The 27968-nt window shown below is 40.7% G+C and overlaps 1 protein-coding gene across 3 annotated transcripts; it reads left to right on the top strand.

The window, feature by feature from the left end:
• The first annotated feature begins 7 nt into the window (after positions 1-7).
• Positions 8-27314, top strand: GDAP1 (ganglioside induced differentiation associated protein 1). Of its 3 annotated transcripts, none has more exons than XM_089776223.1 (6): positions 8-139; positions 11332-11524; positions 14999-15172; positions 19703-19797; positions 20278-20392; positions 23464-27314. In XM_089776223.1, exons 2-6 carry the CDS (start codon positions 11419-11421, stop codon positions 23841-23843), a joined length of 870 nt encoding a protein of 289 aa, XP_089632349.1. In that variant the 5' UTR covers positions 8-139; positions 11332-11418; the 3' UTR covers positions 23844-27314. The 3 variants fall into 3 exon arrangements, with proteins under 3 accessions (XP_089632349.1, XP_006131630.3, XP_089632350.1); XM_006131568.5 differs by lacking the exon at positions 8-139 and adding an exon at positions 9525-10003; XM_089776224.1 differs by lacking the exon at positions 8-139 and adding an exon at positions 9528-10003 and having other exon boundaries at positions 23048-23599.
• The last annotated feature ends 654 nt before the right edge of the window (positions 27315-27968 follow it).

The raw sequence follows: 27968 nt of genomic DNA, 5'->3' as shown, positions 1-27968 counted from the left end.
CTGGATCAGGGTATGCTGACGATGCTCAGGACCTCAATTACCAGGCTACCAACAGCCATCAAAGAGGAACTCTGAGAAGTCTAATGGAGATGACATGACCATGGAGTTAAGCCCCTTGATGGTAGAACAGTAGGATGAGGTGAGTATTGAAGGGCTTCTGTAGTCATCACAGGGTAGATGGTGCTGTCTTCCATCTGCCCGGAAGCACGAGGAGACTTGAGACACACACCGGCTGCCATTTGGGCAGACAGCACAGCCCATGACTTGAACACAGCCTTTTATAGACTGTTAGGCATGAAAGCTGGAATGTCCCATTCAATCAGTCTGAGATAAATGGAATTCAGAGTGCTGTTGGAGGGAAACCAATGGAATGTCCCAGGCCTCTAGAGGTGGGAAAAACCAGGATTGAAGCCCAGGCCTAAATCTATACCTCCCTTGGCCAGAACCCGGTAAAGAATAGTCGCCGGTTTAAACCAGCATCTGCTGCTGAGGTGAAAATAGCTCTCAAAATGAAGCACAGGTGTCATAGCTCATAGATTCCATGTTTGTTTATCCCATGCCACTGATTTTCATTTTATCAACATCCAAACTTGATCTACACCGTTCGTAACATTATAATAATATATATTTAATACAAATAAAATGCTAACATTGAACCCCTAATTACAGAGAATCCCCAATTTACTCTAGTTTTAAGCCAGAAAGTGATCCATGCCTCATGCTACAAAGGAAGATTATCCTCCCAGTCTGATTGGGGGAAAATTCCTTTCCAGTTCTTTCTCAATCTTACCCATGTGCACTCTGAGAATATGCATGATAGCCTTCACCCAGACACCAGGAAATTAATTCTCTGAGTAATTCAGAGCCCTCCTTCTCTAGTGTTCCATCTCTGGCTATTGGGCGTATTTGCTAATGGCATTTGTGGATGGTCTACATGCCATTGCAGCAATCTCATACCATCCATCCATATACTTATCAAACTCAGTCTTAAAACAAGATATTTTTTGTCCCCACTGCTTCACTTGGAAGGCTGTTCTGAAGTTTAGAACTTAGTCTAATTTTGGATGTCTTAAAGTAACGGATGTCTAGTTTATATCCATTTTTTGTGACAACATTTGCCCTTAATGTAAGTAACTTCTGTCCCTCTCTGGTGTTTATTCCTCCAATATATGTATAGAGAGCAAATACATCTCCTCTCAGCGGTCATGCTGTTAGGCTAAACAAGCCAAGCTCCTTAAGTTTGTTCTTGTAAGGCAGTTTCCATTGCTTTAGTCATCATAGCAGCCCTTCTCTGCACCTGTTCCAGTTTGAATTCATCTTTCTTAAACATGGGAGACCAGAATTGCACACAGTATTCCAGATGAGGTCTCACGAAGGATTTGGACAATGGTAATAATACTTTCTTATTTCTATTGAAATACTTCACTTGATTCATCATAGGATTGCATTAGCTTTTTCCACAGCTGCGTCAACCAATATACCCAAATCTTTCTCCTCCTCTGATACTGCCAACTGATATGTCCTCATCTTACATTAAAGATTCTTCTTAGTCCTTAAGTGTATGACCCTGTATTTCACACTATTAAATTTAATCTCATTGATATTTCAGTTTTCAAGGTCCTCCAAATCTTCTTTTATGATATTCTGGTCCTCCTCTACATCTTCCAACTTTGTCATCTGCAAATTTTACTCCCACTTTTTCATTAATTACATTGACACAAAATATTAATCAATCCTTGAGTAGTTCCATTAGTAATGTCCCTTCAGCTTGATAGTTCATCTTTCAGCATAATATGTTGTAGTCTGTTCTTTAGCCACTTTTCCATTCTTGTATTAATGCCTATCTTCTACAATTTTACTAATTAATTCCCATGTGGACATTTATCAAATGCTTTCCTGAAATCCAGGTAGACTAGATCTTCTGCATTTCCTTTGTCTAGAAAAAAGAAAGAGACCAGGTTGGTGTGGCATGACCTACTTTTTGTAAAACCATGTTATATATATTATCCCAATTGTTTTTTTACCTCTGTGTTCTTAACTACTCTCTCTTGTGAAATCTATCTTAAGAGTTTGCATACAATTGAAGTCAAAGTTACAGGCCTAGAGTTTCACAGATTTTTTTTCTTTTCTTAAATATAGGTACTGTATTTGCAGTTCTTTACTCATAGGGTACAACTGAGTTTATGGGTTCAATAAAAATCCTTGCTTTGGGGTTTGCAATGTTAAGGGTCCAGTACCTTTTAATATGGGAGAAGACTGAATGGAGATTATCTAGGCCTTCTCATTTGTTTCTGTTAAACTTCTTAAGATTGTCTTCAACTTCTGATGTGGTAATTTCTACTTCCATAGCTACCTCCCATTAGCCACCCTGCTATTGCCCCTGAGATCCTTATTAAAAATGGAGGCAAAAGTATTTATATAGTGCTGGACCATACCTAGATTTTCTTTAATCTCCACTCCATCCTCAGTGTTTAGCAGTTCCACTTCTTATTTTCTGGTTTTCTTTTTATTAATATGGTCAAAGAACCTTTTACTATTTTTTTTTCATTTCCTTTCCAAGATCCAATTCTATTTGACCTTTTGCATTTCTCACTTACCCTACATTTTCTGACTTCCAAGAGGTAGCTTTCCTTGTCAATCCATCCCTTTGTCCATCCTTGTAAGCTTTTTGCTGTCTATTAATAGTTTATTTTAGATCTTGTTCTTCTAATTTGGTCTGACACGCATCCCTACAATTTTTCCCTTTTGTTGGGATGAAGGCTTCAAATAGTTTTTGAAACTTTGAATTAAAATAATTCCAAGACTCCTCCACATTCAGATTCTTGAGTTCTTTTGTTCTCTCCATATCCTTAAATAAATCCCTTCATTATTTTTAAAGTTTCCCTTTTGATATCAGGGACCTTAGACACAGACCTATTTTAGTTTGTCCTTTCATTTAGCTGAAACTGAATTTACTCATGATCATTTAAACCATCTCTGCAGTGGTAGACATGTTAGACATATCCAGATTAAAAAAAAACTTTGCTTTTCTAGCCTATTGCACATATTCCTTTTAATTTCCTTGGCATTTCTTTGTTTGATATTCTGTTCATGTAACGAAAAATTTCTTCTGCTTTACTAGAATTAATGTTACTTGTTAATTTCTAATCTTCAATGTGTTCAAACATAGTAAATGCTTGTTGTTAGATGGTATATCTATTAGTTATATTATTCCTCCAGAGCTGCACTCAGAAATATGAGCAAAGTACATCAGGGGAGGAAGAAAGAATTTTCTTTTTCCCAGTGTAACTGCTCACCCTAAATACAATAAAAATTCATTTTTATTAGTTAATAAATAATCTTCACTAATTACATAGTGTTTGCTTTAAGTCAATGAGAGTACTCATGTGATTAAAGTTAATCATAGGCATAAGTGTTTACAGATTCAGGCACTAGACATTTGCACAGCCAGACATTGTAACAAAATGCTTAATAAAAGATATAGGCAAGTGTTTAGGCAAAGCCTGATCTCCATTCTTTGGAAACCCAAAATTTTGTGTGAATGGTGGTTTAATGGTAGAGGTGACCATATTTCTCTATGCTGAATATGGGACACCTGGTAAAATTATTCATATTCAAGCAAGTTTAGTGGCACTCAGTCAGAACTATGCAGTACAAATATTCAAATTAATATCAAGTTGACTGAGCCCCTGTTTAAAAAAATACTGCATAGCTGGGTTCTTTTTATTTACCTTGTCTTTAAGTCTTTAGGGTTCACAGGGGGAGGGGTGACACACACATCCTGAAAGAACAACGAGAAGTCCTGTGGCACCTTATAGACTAAGGGTATGTCTACACTACCACCCTAGTTCGAACTAGGGTGGTTAATGTAGGCAACCACGAGGAGTAAAGGTAGCCTAATCTGAACTACCTAGTTCGTGCCGTGTGTAGCCGCGGGCACGGAGTCCAAACTAGCGGACATTTAAAAATGGCGGCGCCTGGCAACATGCAAATGAAGCCAGGGAAATTCAAATCCCGGGCTTCATTTGCAACTCCGGTTGCCTACATTAACCACCCTAGTTCGAACTAGGGTGGTAGTGTAGACATACCCTCACAGATTTATTGGAGCATAAGCTTTCCGGGGCAAAGATGCATCTGACAAAGTGGGTCTTTGCCCACAAAAGCTTATGCTCCAATAAATCTGCTAGCCTATTAGGTGCCACGGGACTTCTTGTTGTTTTTGCAGATTCAGACTAACATGGCTACCCCTTTGATACTTGACATATATCCTGAACACCTCTGTCATGCGGGAGGGGTGACTGACCAACCCAACCCATCCTGCCTTGTGCTCTCTGCTCTCCACACCTGGCTGGGCCCCGGGGATGAGCCAAACTCTCTGAGTACCTGGTGCCATGTTTTCCTGAGGCAACATGTGGGAGGCATACAGGGTCTCATGTCTCCTCTCCCTAGATTTCTGGTTCACACCAGATTGTGGCCATCAGCAGCCTTTCAGCTCTATGTGAGAGGGAAGGGATGGGAGCTGGTTCCATCTACAGGGAAAATGGGGGCTGGGGAAAGAGGAATAACCTGGCCTATGTCTTTGCAGATCTCGTCTTTCTCACTCACCTTCCACTCCCCTGTGGCTGGAAGCAGCTTGTCTCTTCCTATCCACAGTGTTGAAAGGCAGCTAACATCTCCAGGCTGCTGCTGGCCACAGACATAACCCGCCCTTCTCCTCTTCCCTGGATAAAGCCTGGACAGGAAGGGGTTAATCCCTAAGGATGCATTATGCTCTACAGCCCAGAGAACCTGGCTTCCGGGGCTTCAGTGAACTCAGCTAGAGAGGTGGCTCAGCCGGGGTGGGTGCCTAGGGGATGAAGCAGCTCTGCAATCCTTGGGGACAGGATCCAGGGCAATGGAAGACATGTGAAGATGGTGCTAAACCCCTTCCTGGGGCACTGATTTCTTTTCTAGCTGGGGTGCATGACCCCACCTCTGCCCCAGGACCGACCTCCACTCCACCTCTCTCCTGCCTTTCCTGCCTCTGCTCAGCCCCACCCCATTCACCACTTTTCCCCAAACTCCTGCCTTTTCCCCCACTTACTCCCCTGTGTGTGCTGCATCCCTACTCCTCTCTCTCCCACCTTAGATGATCCTGAAAGCTGCAAAAGAGGTATTCTGTGGCAGGTAGGAGGGAGGGGCATGATTTAGTCAGCATAGCTGCTGGTGGGTGAGCTTGGGAGTAGGGAGCTTGGCTGCTGGCAGGTGCTAAGTACTAGCTCCAGAGCACCGATGGAGTTGGTGCCTATCGTCTGCATGGCATAAACAGTCTGGGAATCACTTCCCTGCCCACTCTAGAGCTTAGCTGATGGGTGAAGAGGCTTCTTTTTGCGAGTGCTGTGTGGGATTTTGGCACATGCAGGGCCTGGCTCCTGGCTAGCATTCCAGGCTGGACAGTCTAGGCTTTCCTGAAGTATTGGCTCAGATAGAGCAGCTGGGAAAGGAAGGAGTCTGCCAGCAAGGCTCAGTGAGATGTGCACTCCAACCAGTGGTTGGTTCTCCCCACAGCTTTGGGAGCAAGATACACCCTGCTGGGAGGGGGGGGGGAATGTGGAGGAGCAGCAGGACTGGGCAGGCAGCTAAGGGGCAAAACAGAGAGAGGACAGCAAGAGGGGGAACAAGTAAAAGGTCAGTAGGTGGGCGGCAGAGGTGACATGTAGCTGGCTGCTGCCCAGCACTTACCTGCACTCAACAGCTACCACAGGTTGCAGCTAATGCCAGCCAGAAATTGGCAGGAGCTCTGCTGGTTTAGAGCTGGAGTGCAACACAGGCTGCACTGATGGATCAACAGGGATAGTGACCAGCACCATGTGCTGTGACTTTGCCCTGTCATCAGTCTTGCACATCTACCTCCATCATCAGCCTTTGGACTCCTCCAGTTACTGCTGGTGAGCCGGGATCTGACTAACTGCAGGGCTTGCTAGTTCTCATAGGGGGAGAGAGAAAATACAGGACTTTTTGCCAGTTTTTAAGAAAAATCCAGGACCCTTGCTGGAGGGCTTAAATATGGCACAGTCCCTTTAAAAATGAGGTACCTGGTCACCCTATTTAATAGCAATTTGAGGTGTACAAACAATACAGCTCAAGGCCCTCTGTGTGGGATTATTTTCAATTGATCAAAAAATCTTTGATATTTTGCATTTGAATGAACAAATAATGCCTCATTTTCCAACAACATTTCAGAATTAACCGGACAACAGACCAAGTACTGCAGAGAGTGAATTTCTCAGTGGGTTGTTAAGTTTCTTATTTTTCATATTTAAAGAATCCTAACAGTGAAAGCATCAGAAAGAATCAAAGTTACTTAAACACTGCTATAAATACTAAGTCAAAGAACCACTTGGCTATGAAGATTTGTTATCATGTACTAATAATTTTTTCACCTCTCTCAGACAACATACTATGGAAAATTTATATTGGGTGCTTATGTTTTAATGTACAATATCTCAAGGAATATTCATAATTCTCAGATATCAGTATATGTGTATATGATTTGTTTGAGTTGTTGTTCTGTGGGCTGATCCAACTTTCACTTGAGTCAACAGAAAGATACCCATTGATTTCAGTGAGAACTAGATTAGGCTTTTATTGTAACTTAGAAAGAGAAATGTTCTCCTCAAGTTCCCTTGTGTATCATCTTATTCCCTTAGCTTCTCACAAATTGCAATTCAAATATTCTCAGCTAGGAAAGCTTTTCTGAGCCATGCCAATTACATTCTCCTGTTTTGCAGAGTTCAAATCTTAGATCAGGGCTACTCAACTTTGGAAGCCCTGAGGGCCACAATGATTCTTACAGCACATGCCAAGGGCCACAACTTTAGTGTGGTTGCATATACATACAAATGTATATGCAAATATATGCAAATAGCTTATTTTACATTGACGGGCATGAATACAAAGATTAAGGCAAGACTACACAACACACAGGTCCCATTTAAGTTAGTTTTGCTGATATTAATAAAATGCAATATTTACCCGATTTCCACCCATATGACTTGCCATTGTGTAGCATGTTCCCAGTGGAGCCATGTTCAAAGGATCCCACCCGCGGGCTACATGTTGAGCCCTGCATAAACCCAAACCGCACCACAGGCCGCAAACAAATGGGCTGTGGGCTGCATGTGGCCTATGGGCCGTGTGTTGAGTAGCCCTGTCTTAGATTATGCCCTTCTAACAGCAGGACTAATTTCCTTTCTGTAGTTGATTTTCCAGACTTTCAAAGCTAGGTCATAGATGATAGCATTAATTATAGTTGTCTTGTACTAGTAGAATTAGAACTCAGGATCCATGAGCAATATAAGAGGAGCCTGATTTTCCAAGACAGCATCCTAAACTATGAAGGTTTATATCCCTTGTATATTTTAACCTATCTGATGTAACTGTGAGGATATTTAGCTATATAGACATTTGTGCAACCTCAATAAATTCTTCCACAGTTTAATTTGTATAAAAATAATTTCCTTTTAGAAGTTTAAAATGTATTACCTTTAAAAAACATCACTGAATGTCCCTTTGCTCTTGCGTTATAAGACTGTATGTAGGAACACCCATACTAACTTCTCTGTACTATTCATTATTTTATATGCCTTTGTCATGTCCCAGTGGTGGCCTCTGGGAAGTATTGTGCACTGAGCTGCAGAAGAATAACTTCACTTTGTTTCAGAGTACAAAATGTGCCCCCAGAACAGTACTGAGACTATCAAAAGGGGTGGGACTGAATAGGATCACTCCCCTGAAAAATTGCTGAATGCCTTTCAAGATATCTGTGCAGTCCTTAGGTTCAGGGGAGCCCAAGGACTGCAGTTTTGCTCACTTTTGTGAATATTACAGGGGTGCAATCTGATTTTTTGTTTCCCCTTTCCCTCCTTATTTTAATGGTTTGGTCACAATTACAGAGGTAAGGACCTACAAACAATGTGTGAAATTCTGGCTCCATTGACATCAATGGCGCAACTTCCATTGTCTTCGGTAAGTGAGGATTTTTATCCAAATTTCATTTGTCCACAATGAAATTAAACACACTTTTCCTCATGTTCTGGTATGGAGGAAGCAATTTCTGATGAATATGGATGAATCCTATCATCAAATATCTTTCAGTCCTTCTTTACACCTTGTAGATAACAATAAAGGATGAAAAATCACTTTGTTTCCTCTGTAAATCACCTTTGAAAATTAAAGAAGCATTGACTCCCTGGATATGGCTGAATGAAAAATATGAAGAACTCAGTCTCTCTCTATATATATAAAAAAGTTTTTCCTGCTGGGTGACAGAATGACATCATCATGTTCTGCACGCTCTCTGGCTGCAAAAGCTGCTGGGAGAGGGGGAAGGGTGTAGTCGAGCATAGGAAGCACATGTCACAGCCCACTAGTGTTCTCTAAAATTGTAATCAGACCTCTGCCAGTATTTAGTGAAACAATAATATAGAAAACACAGATGGCAAAAGTGTAACAGGATCTGATTAATGTTTTTGTTGGATGACATCTCACCTGGGTTTTTTTTTCTCCTCAGGAAAACATATTTTCCTTGAAAGTCATTATGTAGTTATGTGATTGTTAAAACAACCATTTATTAATCAAGCATAAATAAACTTTCTTAGGGTGTAGACTTTCTACAGGTACATCTATATTTATCTTTGGGTAAGAAAGAATCTGTTTAAACTAGCTAAAACTTGCAGGGCATGGGCTATGCACTGAATAACTGGGTTTTGGACTAAATGGCTTGGAATAACCTTAGCAAATTGGCCATTTTTGACTCAGGGTTCTAAACACGTGTGAAGATGGGATGCACAAATACACAGTCAGTTTCTAGTTTTGGAGGGACTTTATGTGCTTCATGCCAGATTCTGCTCTGCAGTTCATACCTTACCAGGATTACATTTTCTAAAACATGTTGGCTGTGTCTATATTGGTGCGATCTTGCGCAAAAGCAATTGCTTTTGCGCAAAAACTTGCTGCCTGTCTACACCGGCCGCGAGTTCTTGTGCAAGTACACTGACGTTCTAATGTATGAAATCAGTGCTTCTTGTGCAAAAACTCTGACGTTCCCACTCAGGAAGAAGCCCTATTGCGCAACTGTTCTTGCGCAAGAGGCCAGTGTAGACAGACAACATGAATTTCTTGCGAAAGAAAGCCCTATGGTTAAAATGGCCATCAGAGCTTTCTTGCACAAGAGAGCATCTACACTGGCACAGATGCTCTTGTGCAAAAGCACATCTCTTGTGCAAAAGCACATGCCACTGTAGATGCTCTCTTCTGGAAGAGTTTTTGCAAAAGAGTTCTTCTGCAAGAGTTCTTGTGCAAGATCATGCCGGTGTAGTTGTAGCTGTCGTCTTTTAAAAATTTAAATGGAAAAAAAATCAGAATCATGTTGGCAAAAGTTTGCGTGTGTATATATATATTGGTGTGGGGGAGGGGCTTAAAGGGAAGCGGGGAGAGCGTCACTGCATCAGCTGTGTAGCAGATAGTTGCTTTGGGTTTTCCCCGCAGAGGTTAGCTAGGCATGGGGCTAGATGAGGGCTTTAAGGCCACAGCTACGGTAGGGAGTGGCTGGTGCATGGTGCAGCATAAGCCTCCACAATCTGATTCCACGGTTTTTGCCCCGCTACGCCCCCTCTCTCCCTATCTCTGCCCCCTGCTCCTCCCTGCCCCCAGTGCTACATCTCTGGCATCCGGGCCCCCGCTTGGCCTTCCCGCGCCCTGGATTTCCTCCCCGGTACAGCCAAGGCGCAATCCCCGGGGCCATAGGCGGGCAGCGGCTCTCACGGAGCATGCTCGGAGCTCTGGAGCACGCTCAGTAGCAGCCGGAGAGCCCGATACTGATCCCGTAGCCACGGCTGGGTGGGAGTGAGCGATGGCGCTACAGGAGGATGGCGGGGCAGCGGGCAGCGGGCTCCTGGCTGAATGCAAGGCAGAGGCCAAGCTAATACTCTACCACTGGACCCACTCGTTCTGCTCCCAAAAGGTGAGTGAGTGGGTGGGCGCTTTGGGGAGCGCCAGGGATCAGCACCTGGACAGATCCCCTGGTCCTTGATGCCCCCTCTGGGGCATGGGGCTTCTTGTCTCGCAGGTCCCAGTGTGGGGGCGGGGGTTAAGCACGGACTGAGGGCTGTAGTGCTGTTGTCTTGATCCGGATAGAGAAGAGATGGCGAGTGGCAAGGCCACAGTGTTTTCTCATTAGGCCTTGAAAGGCTTTTAAGGCTTTCCAAGGAACTGTGGTCATTTCAAAATGCAGAATCTGTAAATCCATAATAAGAGGCCATGGGGCAGAGAGTGTTTGGGGCCAGATGACTCATGATTTTAAACCCTGGAATATAATATGTTTGAGCTGTTACAATGTAATAGATGGTTTTGAATGTCACTTCTGGATTTTGCAAAATATAATAAAAGGATATCAGCATATACATCTAATGCAGAAGATGTGTTGGTATTCTTTAATAAAGGGCTTTTTCTTATGTTTATTGCAAATCGTTCAATTGCCAAAGCAAACAATTGTGGTATAGTGAAATATGGCTTATGCTTGTAATGGAAAAATATTCACACCAAGGTCATTCACAAAAGAAGCACCAAAAAGGAGTAGGTATTTAGAAATTTGGCCACCGTTTTTAAGTTTATTCAAAGGAGAAGAGCTCTCCAATCAGTAAGCCAGAATCTTTAGCTAGGCATTGTGAATATTAATCTGATTCTCAGTAAATAATTTCCAATGTGGTATGTTTATATTTTATTGTAACTTGATCTTAATAAAAAGTCCAAAATTAGTATGCCTCAGTTCCAGTTATGTTTACAGAACATATTTGAGATTATATGGGAAAGGAATTTAGAAATCACCAAAACCATAGTACTGTATTAGGTTTTAGAATATTTTAAAAATAATTTTGTTTTGTTAATTTATTTAATGTTTATCAATAATTTCCATGAATACCTGGCAGTCAAATAACCACCAACTATTGTTAATTATGTTAATGATAAATGTGTTGAAAGAAGAATTTTAGGCAATTACAATTATTCTTAGCTGTTGTTACTTCTAATACTGTAGCACCTAAGTACCCTAACTAACATTGGGTCTCACTTGTGTTAGGTACTGTACATAGTCCCTGCCTAACGAGAATACAATTTAAATAAGGACGTGAAAGAAGACAGAGTGATGTGCCAAAATACACACAGCAGATCAGTGGTTGAGTTGGGAATAGACTCCAATCCACCTCCTGAAACACATTGCTCCTCTAATTGAACAGACTATCAGTTTATCCATAGTAAATAGATTAATCAATTAATTCTTGTAATATTTTTCAGGTGCGTTTAGTAATTGCTGAAAAAGCACTGAAGTGTGAAGAACATGATGTAAGTTTACCCTTGAGTGAACACAATGAACCTTGGTTTATGCGTTTAAACTCATCTGGAGAAGTGCCTGTTCTTATCCATGGAGAAAATATTATTTGTGAGGCCACACAAATTATTGATTATCTTGAAGAGACATTTGTGAATGGTAATGACAATTTTTTGGAGTTTATATGATTTTTAATGCAGTACTTGTATGTCTCTGTATAGAGTTTTGTCCATATCTGTAAAAGGTTTCCCATTCTCCAAGCAAACCGATTTCACTGAAAATACTTTAACATCTATTTGATAATACAATTGATATTATAATAACTTTTCTTAATGAGGTCAGTGATATGATAATTCTTTGCTATGCTAATTGTGTAGTGAGGACTAATATAAAATAACTTCAATGCAAAATGATTGTCATTTTTGGTAAGAACATCTTATACAAAACTGGTGCAGTTTCCTGGATAATTCCAGAGTATTTTTTTTTTTAAATTATACACAGAGGCTACGTCTACACTGGCCCCTCTTCCGGAAGGGGCATGTAAATTTCACTAGTCGTCGTAGGGAAATCCGCGGGGGATTTAAATATCCCCCGCGGCATTTAAATAAAAATGTCCGCCGCTTTTTTCCGGCTTTTAAAAAAGCCGGAAAAGAGCGTCTAGACTGGCCCCGATCCTCCGGAAAAAGTGCCCTTTTCCGGAGGCTCTTATTCTTACTTTGAATAAGAATAAGAGCCTCCGGAAAAGGGCACTTTTTCCGGAGGATCGGGGCCAGTCTAGACGCTCTTTTCCGGCTTTTTTAAAAGCCGGAAAAAAGCGGCGGACATTTTTATTTAAATGCCGCGGGGGATATTTAAATCCCCCGCGGATTTCCCTACGACGACTAGTGAAATTTACATGCCCCTTCCGGAAGAGGGGCCAGTGTAGACGTAGCCTGTAAGAAAAAGAGTGGTGTATGTATATGTGGTATGTGCGTACAGGCACATATGTGTGCACACACATAAATGGAATAAGGAGACAGAGTGGAAATAATAAACTATGGTCATAAGAAAGGAATAATGGCATACATTGACTTTTTCATAAAACTTGTCATTATTAGGAAAAGTCAGGATCAGTTTTTAAAGTAAACATTTTTTTGCCTGTGCATAGAAAATATTTCTTGGGATGAAGTGCAGAAGCAACCTTTTGTATTGGTGTTGTCTAGTTAGGGCTCTATATGCTATATCCCTAACTGGTAAATGTAGTTGGTTGCAAGGATAAAATGATCGTGCAATGGACTTTAGAGATTTGCATAGCAGTAAGAACATGTATGTCACTATTAGCAGTTCAGCACCTGCTGAATTAATTGCTAATTGCTTGCCTTTTGGTCAGGTAATGATTGTCTGGAAGAAATAGAGAAGTGGGTAAATTGAAGAACGCTAACAATCTGTGGCATACAAATATAAATGGAGTGTTAATGCTGCTGGAAAATGGAATTCTTTAAAATATATTTAAAATGATTAATGTAACTTCATAGAATCCTAGGGCTGGAAGAGACCTCATGCCCAAAGCAGGACCAACCCCAACTAAATCATTCCAGCTAGGGCTTTGTCAAGCCAAGACTTAAAAACCTCTAGGGATGGAGATTCCACCACCTCCCTAGGTAACCCCTTCCAGTACCATGCTCCTAGTGAAATAGTTTTCCCTAATATCCAATCTAGACCTTCCCCACTGTAACTGGAGATTCGTAGGTCGAGTGGTCCAGCCTCCTAATCATTTTGGTTGCCCTCTGCTGGATCCTCTCCAATGTGTCCACATCCTTTCTGTAGTGGATGTATTCCAGAATTGGATGCAGTATTCCAGATGTGGCCTCACTAGTACCGAATAAAGGGAAATAATCACTTCACTAGATCATCTGGCAATGCTCCTCCTAATGCACCCTAATATGCCATTAGCCTTCTTGGCTACCAGGGCACACTGTTGACTCATATCCAGCTTCTCATCCACTGTACCCCCAGGTCCTTTTCTTCTGAACTGCTACCTAGCCAGTTGGTCCCCAGCCTATAACAATGCTTGGGATTCTTCTGTCCCAAGTGCAGGACTCTGCACTTGTCCTTGTTGAACCTCATCAGATTTCTTTTGGACCAGTCCTCTAATCTGTCTAGGTCACTTTGGACCCTATCCCTGCCCTCCAACATATCTCTTCTCCTAGCTTAGTGTCATATGCAAACTTGCTGAAGGCGCAATCCATCCCCTCATCCAGGTTATTAATGAAGATGTTGAATAAAACCGGCTGTAGAACTGATCCTTGGGGCACTCCACTTGATACCGACCTCCAACCAGACATTGAGCCATAGATCACTACCTGTTGGGCCCGACAATCTAGCCAGCTTTCTATCCACCTTACAGTTCATTTATCCAATCCATATTTCCTTAACTTGCTGGCAAGAATATTGTGGGAGACCTTATCAAAAGCTTTGCTAAAGTCAAGGTACAGTAAAACTCCAATTGTCCGGCATCCAGTGGTCCGGCACTCCTGATAGTCCGGCACCAACTGGAACCCGGAAGTGCTCCGGCCAGCCAGACAATTGGAACTGCTCCACGCCGCTTCCCCAAGTCCGCCGCTGATGCTGCTGAAACTGACCAGCAGCGGACTTGAGGACGCTGCAGAGCAGAGCAGCTGGGGTGCTGCCGGGCGCCATGAGACCAACCTGGCAGCATCCCGGCTGCTCTGCTCTGCAGCTTCCCCAAGTCCGCCGCTTGTCAGTTTCAGCAGCGGCAGCTGCGGACTTGGGGAAGCAGCGCAGAGCAGAGCAGCTGGGGTGCTGCTGGGTGCAAACAGGGGGGTGAGGGGTGCCCCTTACCCCCGTGCTCAGCGATGACTATTTCAGTCTGGGAGGTGGGGAGCCCGCTCCGCTCCCCTCCTGGAAACTCTTGGCGGCGGCGCAGGGCTTTCCCCGCCTTCCTGCAAAATGGTGGAGGGTTCTCCCCTCGCCACGCCATTCCCTGCCCAGCCCCTAGACGCAGTGCGGGTCCAGCAGACCCGTCACAGCCCGCCCCCCGGAGTAACTCCCAATACTCCGGCATATCCGATAATCCATCACCACCTAGGTCCCAAAGGTGCCGGATTATCGGAAGTCTACTGTATATCACATCCACTGACTTCCCCATGTCCACAGAGGCAGTTACCTCATCATATTAAATTACCATTTTATAATGGCTTTTTGAATCAATGGAATACCTTCTTTTCAATGGGCCTTTGAGATGTTTGTTGTATATCAATAGATAGTGACATTGCTAGAAATGTAAAAAAAAAAAATTATTCTGCTGAAACTGCTTGAATATAATATTCTGTGTAGCAGATTCTCTGGTCTGCTTTGGTCTCTTTAATTACATGGTTAAGTAGATTGGTATGGGATTACTCAGGTGCTGAAAACTAAGCATGCAGTTAAGTGCTTTGTTGAACTTGAATCAAGGTGGAAAAAATCACCTAATTGTGAGGATTTCACTCACTAACCATGTCATTTGCTATATAGGCACAATTGAACTAACATTCATAAAATGACTTTTATCATATTTATCATAATATCATCATTTCACATGTCATATAGCACTTCCTAATTTTTAAAAATATATCCTAAATAAATATATTTCAGAGAAGACACCAAGATTAATACCAGAAGAAGGAAGCATGTATTACCCAAGAGTGCAACATTATAGAGAGCTCTTGGACTCCTTGCCTATGGATGCCTACACACATGGCTGCATTTTACACCCAGAATTAACAGTGGATTCCATGATTCCAGCTTATGCAACAACTAGAATTCGCAGTACGTAGTGAATGTCAACTGAAAAATATTACTGTTTAGCAGATCTTGCATACTTGGTTCTAAAATGTTTTATATTTAAAAATCCCTGAAACCTGAATAAGAATATGGTTCAAAAATGTGCTTAAAACATAAACAATTCACACTTACATACTGTTAATGACAAATACGTTTAATTAATGGTTCCCCTAGTAAGGCCTGTCAATATCTGGGAGCAGCTAGGTACTCAGCAGTTTTGAAAATCAACTCACTTAATAAAGTGGATTTATTGGCCTAGTCTTAAGCACTCGTTGAAAATATTAGCTCTTTAAAATGAAGGTTAAATTTTTCAAGTGTGTATGTTACTTATGAATACATAGGCTTCTAAGTAATTTAGGTACCTTTAAACATTTTATCAAGTTACACAAAATCAGGATTTTAGGAAACTTCAGTTCCATTCTTCCAATGTTGCTCAACATTCAGTCATAAGGACAGGAAATACTTCTGATTATACCAGTTTTGCGGGCTGAAAGAGGAGTACATTCATCAAGGTTTTTGGTTTAGAATGAATTTGTCCTTTGCCATATTAGGCTGGTAATAATTCCCCTCCCCTTCCAAATTGCACTTTCTTTCTTGTCTGAATTTATTTAGCTTCATCACCAACCAAATAAAATATCTGGATCACAGCTAGTGTCTCTTGTGATCACCGCCCTATTTGACATCAATAGAGCAATGAGCATACCTCTGAAAGCAGAATCTAGCCCTCTATGTGTCTTTAATTGGGTCTTTCCTCCTCCTCTGGTTTGGAGGGAAACCATACTGCCTCATTCTTCTGTTGAAATCATTGACTTGTATTTGAGGGAAGCAAGACAGAGGCACTAGGGTCCCGACTGTCCCACTGGGCTAAACTTCCCCTGACAGTCAATGTTCTTTGACTGCCTTTGGTAGGAAATGGGTTCTCTCTGGCCCCAGGCCTGGGGCAGTATGCCCATAACCTAGAGTCTGTTAGAGGATGGGTCCTGGTTGGAGGGCACAGCAAACACTCAAGCCTCTTGACTTGATGAGAGGCTGCCACTGCAACATGACGACCTCGGTCCAGATGTTGCTGCCCCTGGTCACTTCTGCCCTTGCCCTCGGGGTGTACCCGTGGCCTGGAGATGTCTTCCGTCTTCTCAGAATATGTGGCTTATGGCAGTCAGATGAGGTCTGCAGCATGCACAGGCTCCTCAATAGGCAGGGCCATTGCAAAGTCTGCTGTTTGGAGTGAGTAGGACACATCTGCTTCCCTCAGTGTCGGACTCCCAACTGAGCCAGAGACTTCACCTTTTATATCTTCATCTTCTTGTTTTCCACTTCTGATGGCCGGGCTGAGGCAGGGCTGGCTCCACCAACTTGGCAATGGAGGGAGGTTCCTCCTGTTCTGGGTCATAGGAAAAACATGTCTCCTCACTACGGTGTTGTTTTAACTTTACAATCTTAGTCATTTTAAATTATATTTTTCTTCAAAGTTTGGAAAATATGGAAAAAGGAAATTTCCTTTTTGGAGTAGCTGTAGGGTTAATTCTGTTAACTATAGGAAAGGATAGCAGTGCTGTTTGTGCTTCTTATACACCGATAGTAGTGGGATTTCATAATTTTAATTTTTCTTTATCTCGCTGATTTAGGTTTATAAAACAATGTACTTATTTTGCCTGTAGGCTGCACTCATAGTGACTGCACCAAACAGATACAGCTAAGAAAATATATTCTTTCTATATGTAGAAATGTACAATGACAGCAGAACATCTATTAAAATAATGGACCTGACTCCCTCTCTATGACACTAATGTAATGAACAATAGCCTCATTGAAGTCAGTGAAGTTTCACTAACATAAAACTTGTGTGAGAGGAGAATATGGCTGCATTTTTGTAGGAAAAATACATTTATAGTTGCACCAAGGAGCAAAAAGGATAAGCTACTTGGGTTCAACATGCACATATTTTTTTTTTAAAGATCAGTTTGCACCAAAATCATGGATCTGCACAATCCAGATTTTATCCATAGATTTTGCCATTTAGATGAATTTCTGATTCCTAATATATATATTGCAAGGGTAGAGAGAAACCAATATGGTCATCTAGTCTGACTTCTGCATAACATAGGACATAAGACTTCATTGACTAAAAATTCTGCATCAAGTCCAATACTGTGGTTCGATTAAGAACATATATATTGGAAAAACATACAATGTTGATTTAAAATTTTCCATTGAGTAGAGAATCTACCATAGTCCTTGGTTATTCCAGTGGTTTATTAGAATCAGTGATGAAAATTGCATCTTATTTCTGATTTTCAAAATCATTGCTTCCCAAGCTAGACTCCCTCATTTGGTAAATATGGCCTTCAGTCTTTTTTTCTAGATGTAGGACTTTACATTTGACCATATTGAAATGCATATTGTTTGTTTCATTGCTTTATCAGTAATACCTTCATGTTTTCTTCCAGATCACTCATTAAAAAATATAAATATCATAGGGTATGTCTAGATTACATGCCTCTGCCGACAGAGGCATATAAATTAGACTACCCAACATAGTCAAGAAAGCGGGGATTTAAATATCCCCCGCTTCATTAAAATAAAAATGGCCGCCACACTGTGCCGGCTCAGCTGATCGTCGGCACAGCGCGGCAGTCAAGACACGGATTGGTCGACAGGGAATGCCTTTGTCGACCGCTCCTGTAAACCTCATTTCACGAGGCATAAGGGAGCGGTCGACAAAGGCATTCCCTGTCGATCAATCTGCGTCTTGATTGCCGTGCTGTGCCGACGATCAGCTGAGCCGGCACAGTGTGGCGGCCATTTTTATTTTAACGAAGCAGGGGATATTTAAATCCCCGCTTTCTTGACTATGTTGGGTAGTCTAATTTACATGCCTCTGTCGGCAGAGGCATGTAGTCTAGACATACCCGTAGGGCCCAGAAGCTAATCTCTGGGACCTCAATAGAAACACAGCTGTTTAATGATGATTCATCCTTTATAATTAAATTTGGAGGTTTATTAAAATGACAAGTTTCTTTTCAGTTTTTCACACCATTTACTTAATTTTTGTGAATTAAAACATGAATCTAGCAAGTGATCTTATATTATTACTGTTTTTGTTTTATCATGCTAAATAGGTATCATAGTGAAATAAGACTTTCACAGCCATTTAAGATTAAGATTAAAGAATATATAAAGTAATGGGTCTTATTCTTTTCCTATACCAATTTTACTTCAAGCTAACTCCACAGATTTAGGCATAATCTGCCCTACAGAATTATGATGGCATAGCTGTTGGTTAGTAGTGACAAAGAATCACGCCTTCTAGTTGATAGAGCTATCTCAGGCAAAATTCCTGAGACAGATGAAGCTAAACTGACTATGTTGGCACATTTTATGTTGTTCGGAGGGGTGGTTTATCTAAGTTGGCAGAAGAACTCTTTTGGCTGAGTTATATACTGAATCTCTACTTTGGGGTCTCTTGTGGTTCAGCTCTACCAGCAAAACATTTGGATAGGCAAGCCCTTTGAGAGTTACACCTAATTTCCACTAGAGAATGTGAGAGAAACTCAAGCCCTACAAGTTCTGTTTGTTATTATTGAAGATCTTTGTGTTTAATAAAAACTCATTAACTCCAAGCCTAACTTTTGACATTATGGGTCTGTGCGTTGGTGGAATCCACTCCAAATAAACTATACACATGTTTAAAAATGAAAAAGTTGTCCCCTCTGTAATACAAATAAATAATAGTAATCTTCATTCATATTCCTTCTTTGCTATACGTGAGCAGAACCTTTTGCTATATTTTCAATAAATATCTTGGCCAATAGTTTTTAAAGGAGGTGCTGATTATATGTGTCTCAAATTTTGACTAACTTGAGACACCTTGGACCAGATTTGTAAAGAGTATTTAGGCATCTAAAGATCAGATAGACACATATCTTTAGATGCATGAATACCTGGTCCTTCTGCCTAGATTTTTTTAAGAACTGCTCAGCACTCAGAACACCAGTGAAATCTAAAGGGAGCTGTGGATGCTCCAGGCTCAGGTGTCCAAACCTGAGCACCCAGAAACTTCTCACGCAACATTAGCAACCACTTCTGAAAACTTGGTGGCAAATATTTCTCAGGAACAAAGTGTAAGCATTTGCTGCAGAGCTGTAGCTGTTTGCTATGTTTGTTGCCATGTGTCATTGCCCTTTCCTTTTTGGTAATGGGTAACAAAGCAGATGTGTTTATTGAAAGAATAAATTAATAGATTCTCTAGTCCTTCATCCTTGCTCCCTGGAAGCAGGTGTTTAGTTTACAGAACCAATCACAAAACAGAGAGAAGAAAACGTTTTGGGTCCCCTTGTTAACTCCAAACTGTGATATCTGTGAGCCAATTGACATGAAAACTTTATTAAAAAAACACTTGCCATTTAAAATTACATATTTCTTAATAATGTTTCACACTACTTACTTGTTATTTTTGTGGATTAAAACATGAATATAGTGGGTGATTTTATATAACTCCTGTTTCTGTTTTATCAGGCCAGATCGGTAACACAGAATCTGAACTAAAGAAGCTTGCAAAAGAAAATCCAGACCTCCAAGATGCTTATATAGCAAAACAGAAGCGCCTTAAAGTGAGTTAATTCACATTATCCCACAGCTATACTTACTCAACATCAATATCGGACTTCTGGAATTATGCTCAAACAAACTGTTTCTATTTCAGCTCTCATTACCAGTATGCTCGTTCAGGGAGACAGCCCTCGAAAACATTGAGCATCTAGCAGAACACTGCAATGTATGCTTAATTTAAAGCACCGTTATGTCCCATTAGCTGCAAAGTTAAGCATGTGTGTGAGTGCTTTGCTGGACTGAGGCGAGAGTGCAGGATTAAGTACTCACAAAGTATCTCCATTCTGTAAAAAAAGTTTTTCTTCTCCTGTTATTTGAGTTGCCACTACGACGTATATTGCCAATAATTTCCACTTGGCTTTTAACTGAGATGGGAAAATGTGCATATTTTCATAATCCCCAAATTAATCTTCTTCCAAAAGCACTGTAACTATAATATATTTGTATGCTTGTTTAAAACTATAATCTGTGCATATCTGCAGTCTAAACTATTGGACCATGATAATATAAAGTACCTGAAGAAAATACTTGATGAATTGGAAAAAGTTTTGGATCAGGTTGAAACTGAGTTACAAAGGAGAAATGAAGAAACACCAGGTAAGGGATTATTCCCGTTTAATTCTATGGACAGTTATGTTTGGCACAAGTGATTCATACAGCTAATAATATTTGTTTAGTATGATATTTTTTATGCATTAGCTTTAATTTATAGCATGCTAATGTCACTCAGCTTTCAATACATATTTAGTCTAATGCAATTTACTACCATTTGGAGCATGTATGCGTCCTTTTAAGTGTGCTTTAGGGAGCTTGTTCACACACATTTTCAGCATGATGTGCAGAACATCATGCCAAACTATTTAAAAAAACTTAAATTGCTTGAGACCCCCAATTCAGCATAGAAAGTTAATGCCTAACTTTAAACATCAGTAGTCTTTCATTAACACAAAAACTACTTTCTTATATATAATCTGTTTCTGTAACTTCCACTCCAATTCATCCGATGAAGTGGGCTTTATCCATGAAACTTATACCCGAGTAAATATGTTAGGGTATGTCTACTGTTTCGAAATAACAGATGCTGTTAAGACGTGGTTATTTCGAGAGAAAACCCTTCTCTTGAAATAACTGTTAAACCTCATTGTATGAGCAATAAAGATTATTTCGAGAGAAGGGATTTTCCTCGAAATAACTGCATCTTAATAGCGTCCGTTCTTTCGAAATAGCGCCATAATGCGATTATGCAAATGAAATGCAGGATATTTAAATCCTGTCTTCATTTGTAATTTTGAATGTCTTTATTTGCATTCCTCTCTCAAAAGAGGGTGCAAGTGTAGACATACCCTTAGTCTCTATGGTGCCACATGACTCCTCATTGCTTTTTTAATAGTCCTCTAAAGAGAGCTCATTCTTCATGTTCATCTAGAGTCTGATCAAGCTCCCACAGACCTCAGTGGAAGCCTTTCCTCTGATCTCATTGGGAGCTGGATCAAGCCGTCTATCCTTCACTCTTCTACTGAAACCACCAATAAGGATTCAAGTTAGCATCAACTGTGTTTTGAAGTGAACTACTACTAATTGAGAACAGAACTCAGACCACTAAGTCACTTCACTTAAATAGCAAACCAGCTTCAGATGGTAACAGTTATTAGTCCCTATCAATATAAGCTGGATTAAAATCAATGAATGATACAGTAGTGAATAAATATTTTGGCCAAATTCTGTACTGCCGTAGAAGGTTGATAAGAGGCTTTGCTAGGCCCTGAGAAGTGCTTATTCTGGGCCCCAAGAAGGGGTGGGACTTTGGGCAGCAGGGACAGGACTGGAGGCTAGTCTCCCCCAGCCAGTCCTTCAGTGCTGCCAGGGCCACAGAGCTTGCCAGCTGTCTACATTGGCCACTTGAATTTGCGCAAGAACACTGACGATCTAATGTAAGATTGTCAGTGTTCTTGCGCAAATACTATGATGCTCCCACTCAGGGATAAGCCCTCTTGCGCAAATGCTTTTGCGCAAGAGGGCCAGTGTAGACAGGTAAAAACTGTTTTGTGCAAAAAAGCCCCAGTGGCGAAAATGGCAATCGGGGCTTTCTTGCGCAAAAACACGTCTAGATTGGCCTGGACGCTTTTCCGCAAAAAGTGCTTTTGCGCAAAAGCATCCGTGCCAATCTAGATGCTCTTTTCCGCAAATGCTTTTAATGGAAAAACTTTTCCGTTAAAAGCATTTGCGGAAAATCATGCCAGTCTAGACGCAGCCTCACTGTTTAAAAAAATGCCTTATTTCTATTTTGAATGTGTTTATATCTTCCAGTCTCTGGTTCTTGTTACTACTACTAGATTAAAGAGCCCTATAGTGTGGGGTATTTTCTCCCTGTGAATGTACTTACACAACACAATGAAATCATCTCTGTCTGTCTCTGACCTTCTATTCCTTCCTTTTACTAGTTCAGTCTCTCCCTCCCTCTTAGTCTTCCTTACACAGGTATCCTTCTCACACAGTTATCTGCTTAGATTTTTCCCCTTTATTCTCCTGCTGTAAGGATTAACTTTCATATCTGTCTGCAGCTGCACAGAAAGGATTCCCTCCCTGTATTGGTCTCTCTCCCTAGCCTTCTAGGTATAACGACAGGTTTCCCTGGATCCGAGAGCTTATACTAATTTTGCTTTGGAAAATGCAGCAGAGAGCAGTATGTTTCCACTTGAGATCTAAGCAGACTGTAACTTGCTGACTGGACCATGGGAGAGAGGGCAGTTATGAGGCTCATAGTTAAAATGTTATTCCAGAAAAAAGAATAGTCAAATCTTAAAAATATCTGGGTAGGCCATGGGTCAATTCAGAGCTCCTCTAATGGCTTGATCAACAGGTTAATTTTCTGTTGCTTGGAAAATTTTCATCCAATGTAAGCAGCTCCTGTTTGAGTTTTTTTTTCTCTAAATAGAATAATACAAACAAAATGACACTCTTCAGGCCTTTGTCAAGGAACCTGTAGCCTTTGCTAGAATTCAGCAAAAGATGAAAACTGGGTTTTTTCCTTCCCTTCACCTCTGTTCAATTAATTTAGTCTTAGAAAATGTAATTGGGAGCAAAAATTGGTTTTAAATCACAAAACTCATGTGTGGATCTTACTGGGCAGAAGGCAGATGGACTCTGCAGCTTTGTATACACTATGGATAGGGATTGGAGAAGGCTATTAAAATCTGATTTTCAATTTTCAAAGTGTTACTGTTGTTTATGAATCTTTGTTATGTACTACAGGTTGAACCTCTCAAGTCAGGCATCCTTGGAACCTGACTGGTGCTGAACCAGAGAATTTGCAGAACCACGGGAGGTCAATATTGTCTAGTAGCATTACGAACACTTCCACTACTTACTGGGCTCTTAGAAGACATATAAGGGTAAATTTGAGCTAAATAACAGCACAGAACACTGAGAGCCAGGACTTGTGGTTGTAAAGAAACTTCATGGGACTGCAGGGAACTTGGCCACACCCATGATAAGTGAACATCTGGCTAACTAAAATCATGCCGGACCGCAGATGTTGTTGGACCAGAGTGTGCCAGATTAGGGAGGTTCAAGCTGTAGCAGTAAACACACAGACTAGACCAGGCAACTTTCCACTTATCCTTGCACTTTGTTAGCTCTTAATTCTTCATGTGTTTGTCTCCAATTAGAAGATGGACAGCAGCCTTGGTTGTGTGGCGAATTCTTTAGTTTGGCAGATGTATCACTTGCTGTTACATTACATCGCTTGAAGTTTCTGGGATTTTCAAGAAGAAACTGGGGAAATGGAAAACGACCAAACTTGGAAACCTATTATGAACGTGTTTTGAAGAGAAAAACATTTAACAAGGTTTTAGGACACGTCAACAACATATTAATCTCAGCAGTTCTGCCAACTGCATTTCGGGTGGCCAAGAAAAGGGCACCAAGAGTTCTTGGCACAACCGTTTTGGTTGGCTTGCTAGCAGGAATGGGTTATTTTGCTTTTACCTGTCTTCGGAAGAGATTTGTCAACATGATGTTATCAATTAGAACAAGACAACATTTTTAGACTCCGATTTGCCTGATTGCAGGGGACATCTCTAACCCCCTGGAAAATTTCTAAGATAAATGTATATGAAAGATTTATGGACCAGAACATTGTCACGGGATAATAGTTTCCTACAGTTGCATAAATTTATTGGAATGCTAAGATACTGGTGGATATTAAATTTTGAAGGGACAATAAAGAAATAAAATATGTACTTTTCAAATAAGGATCTATAGATCCCATGACAATGCTTTGTTGGAAGAATCATTGTTCCAGTCGTTTACCAAATGACTGATGTAATCTTAGAACTTTTATTCACTAGCTATTCCTTCAGCAATGTAGCAGGTGCTCAGTGTGGGTGAAATTCATCTGTATGCAGAGGATCAGCACAAGTCCTAAGTTCTACTTGAGCTTTAAAAACAGGATTTAAGTAGGACTCAAGTGGCCCAGAGCCATTGTGTCTGTTCTCTGCATGAGAGTGACGTTTAACAAGTGTAACTCCCATTGGTTTGCAAGGGGATCATTGTGATTGGCTTGGAAAATAGGGCCATGGTTTCATATGGTGGTTCACACAGTAGCATGAATTTCATGTATTAGGGAAAATACCTGAAATTTATGTGAAAATCAGCTATTTTGGGTAGATACTGAGAGGTTTTTCAAAGGCATAACTGGCAGGTAGGCTCTCAACTTCACTGAAGTTCAAGCTCCGCATTTCCTCTTGTCCCTTTGAAAATCCCCTGCATGGCCTGTGTGTATGTAACTCACCCATCCACTGGGTGTGGTTCACTGTCCCATGTAGTGGCACTTAGACCACTTACAGAGAGAGAGAGAGAGAGAGAGTTAGTTGGTTCTACAGCCTTAGCTGAAAGCCTGCTAGATATTAGCTCAAGCTGTAGAGGCTCATGCATTAAGCTCCAGAGATCCCAGGTTTGTTGCATTACATGTACTCAAATACCCAAGGTATGTAGGCAAATTGGTTATTTTTGCCAAGTTAGGTGAGTGTGATTGTATGTAAATAAATGCATGCACCTCTTTGTGAAAATATTGCCTATTAGTGCCACAGCATGTCAGAAAATATCCTATGTATTATAAATAGTTTTTATGAGTAAGATTTTCTGAGGATAGCTTCATGTTTGTTTTTATTATTAAAAAAGGGTCAACCATCCATCAGGTTTGACTGGTTAATATAGAGATTCAAAATAGTGTAATTCTCCAGCATGGTCAGTTTATTTACTGAGAGATTACAACTTCTTGAAAATGAATAAAAATTATTTGTACAACCTGGGAATAGGAAATTTGTATTACAGTTTCTTTTATGAAGCTACAGTTTGGATTTGAAGAAACAGTGTAAATAACACAGATGCTCTAATCCAGTTAACCAGTCAGTGACTATTGATGGATGTATTGTTCAACCTGAACCCAGCTCCCTGTCATTTCAGTGGCAGTTGTGCACTTATAAGGTCAGTTTTTGTACATACGTCAGCATCCTGACAGGAAGCACGTAAGTCTGACCTTGCAAGATTTCTAGCTCATTTGTGATGCTCCAGAATGTTTCAAGCATTTTGGGTATCTCTCAACCATTAGTATATCGGTAACTTAATAGGAAAAATGTTATTGTAATATCTAGTAGTGGTCCTGAATCAAACTCCTAGATCTCATTGCTCACAAACTGTAGTACAGTTCTGATCTAGACATGGTTGCTGTGGTCTGTCTAATAATGTCTGGTTGCTCTCTAATGGTCATTGAAATGAGCAGATGCAGATTTTACCTGGATTATTTTGCTGTCAAGAAGATGTTGAAATGAAAAATTTGTTAGTTGAACATTGCTGATGATAATTTAACAGAGTGTTAAGTGTATAACAAAAGATGGCACAAATCTTACTGCTGCTTTTCATTAGTAAGAAACATTCATACATAGGAAACAATGCTTTTGTTTGTCTGTAGATGGTAAAAGACAGTTTCATATAAGTCAATTTAATGACTCAGATTTTTTGACATCTTGATAAACCGAATGTGCAGTTTTTAAAACCTTAACATCTCAAGAGTATTTAATCCAGTAACACTGTTAATTTTTTGTTAACTTTAATTTACTCTTGCTTCATTGGATTTTGCAGTGCATCTACATTTAATGTGTAGCTGGCAAATTCCGCAAAATAATATGCCTTACAAAAATCCTATAATCAGATGTTTCAGTAGCATATCACATTCTGAAGAGATTGAAAGTTTAACATTAAAATATCTGTTCAAGATTTTAAAATTAACATAATTGAAATACGGACTATGCAGAATGAATTTCACTTTCTTCCCCTGCATTTTAAATCTATAAAGTTGCCTTCCTAGAGAAATGTTTTCTATTAGCACAAGTGTCCAGTCCACACTACCAATTTATGTGTATGCTTTGAAGAAGACTAATGATTGGTCAGGCTGTACAGTTTCACTTGGTATGATTCTTGACCTTCTGTGCATGTGAGACTACTCACATTCATTGCCTGCCAATGGCAGCACATGCTGCTGGGAAGCCCTGAAATAACCACCAGATGTCAGTGCTTTGTTAGGACTGCACTTTGAGAATCCAGTTGGATTTCAATTTGAAATGCTCTCAAATTAAATGGTTCTGCTCTCAGACTGAGACAGAGGGAATAGCCTCCTCATAGGAGCTAGTGTGATTAAAAATGGTGTGACACAAATTATTCTTCTTGCGATTTCAAACTGTTTTCCAACCTGGAATATTTATGGAATGACACAGTTTCTATAGTAATATGTATGGGATTATATAACTTGTGTATATAATTTGTGATTGTCTACCAGGGCAGAGTTTAAACAACACTTCAAATTAACATGAAGAAGAGAAACATGCTATGTGAACACTTTATGGATAACACTATTCAGTCTCAGAGGGGTAGCCATATTTGTCTGTAACTTTAAAAACAACTAGTAGTCTAGTGGCACCTTCAAGACTTGACTTAAAAATATATAGTATAATGAGCTTTTGTGAGCAAATCCCACTTCTTCAGATGACCTTGAGTGGAGAAAAAAACTAGCTAGAGAATATGTCTGTTACTAAAACTGTAATTATAAGGCTTTTGTTGGCCTTATAATTAACTACTTGATAGGCTACTCATTCTTACTGCTCTAAAGTGCTCTTCTTCGTGGGTGAAATTCACTCCTATTCAGAGGGCCACTAAAAGATCCATGACATCACTTAAGTCCTCAGTTTGTGGGATTTAAGAGAGCATTGACCTTGGTGTGAGGCTTGTGCACAGGGGCGAATTTCACCTTGTATTTGTTAAGTTGCTTGCCTTTTAGCCCAGTTTCTTCCCAGCAGTGCTTAGCACTGCTTCCTGTGACCATTTTGTAAATTGGATGCTCTCCTCCTTCGGTTTTTATATACTGTTGTCTCTCCATATGTCACACAGCTGATGCACAGCAGTATGCTAATATTTTTTTTTGTATCACATGCTTGTATGTGTGCTCACAACAATAAACACAGGACCTGAAATTGTGTTGTGGAGTAATGCATTTCCTTTGGTTTAACAAAACCCAGCACATTTGAGAAGCACAAGGTTTTCTTGTAAGGTAGAATTACTGAGGCAGGTGCTGTTCATGGTATTAAGCCGGATAAATTTACAGTTGACCTTTAATTCAGGATAAAGATGTGAATGAGTAGTCGACTATCCCAGTGGTGCTCAACCTTTTTTCATTCGCGACCCACAGAGCCGGGAAAACTTTTGTTGAGGGGGAAAAAAAAAGCTGGGAGCATTTTGTTGTGGCCCCTTTAATTTAAAGCGCCAGTCCATTACCCCCGCCCCTGCCTGGGTGCTGAGCCAGGAGGACAGCTGCAACCACCACGGGTTGCGCACTGCTGGACTATCCGACAAGCAAATGCTTATCGGATAGTCGACACACTAATCGACTAGTTGCTTTCCCCCCCTTGCTGCCTCTATAAGAAAGAGGCAGCAAGGGGGTGGGGAAAGAAGGGGGTGCTTCAAAGTGGCAGCGCCATGTGGAGCCCAGGACCAGACCCTAAGATCCACGCAGCTCTGCCTCTTTGAAACGTCGCATGTAGCAATGTTGGAGAATCCCCAGCTGACTCTGACCCCAGGCTCCATGTGGTGCTGCCGCTTTGAAACGCCACAGAGAACATGG

Source organism: Pelodiscus sinensis, chromosome 2, assembly GCF_052426305.1.
Source record: "Pelodiscus sinensis isolate ZL-2025 chromosome 2, ASM5242630v1, whole genome shotgun sequence".
Taxonomy (NCBI): domain Eukaryota; kingdom Metazoa; phylum Chordata; order Testudines; family Trionychidae; genus Pelodiscus; species Pelodiscus sinensis.
The sequence above is the reverse complement of the archived record's forward strand: the minus strand, read 5'-3'. Positions and strand labels throughout refer to the sequence as shown.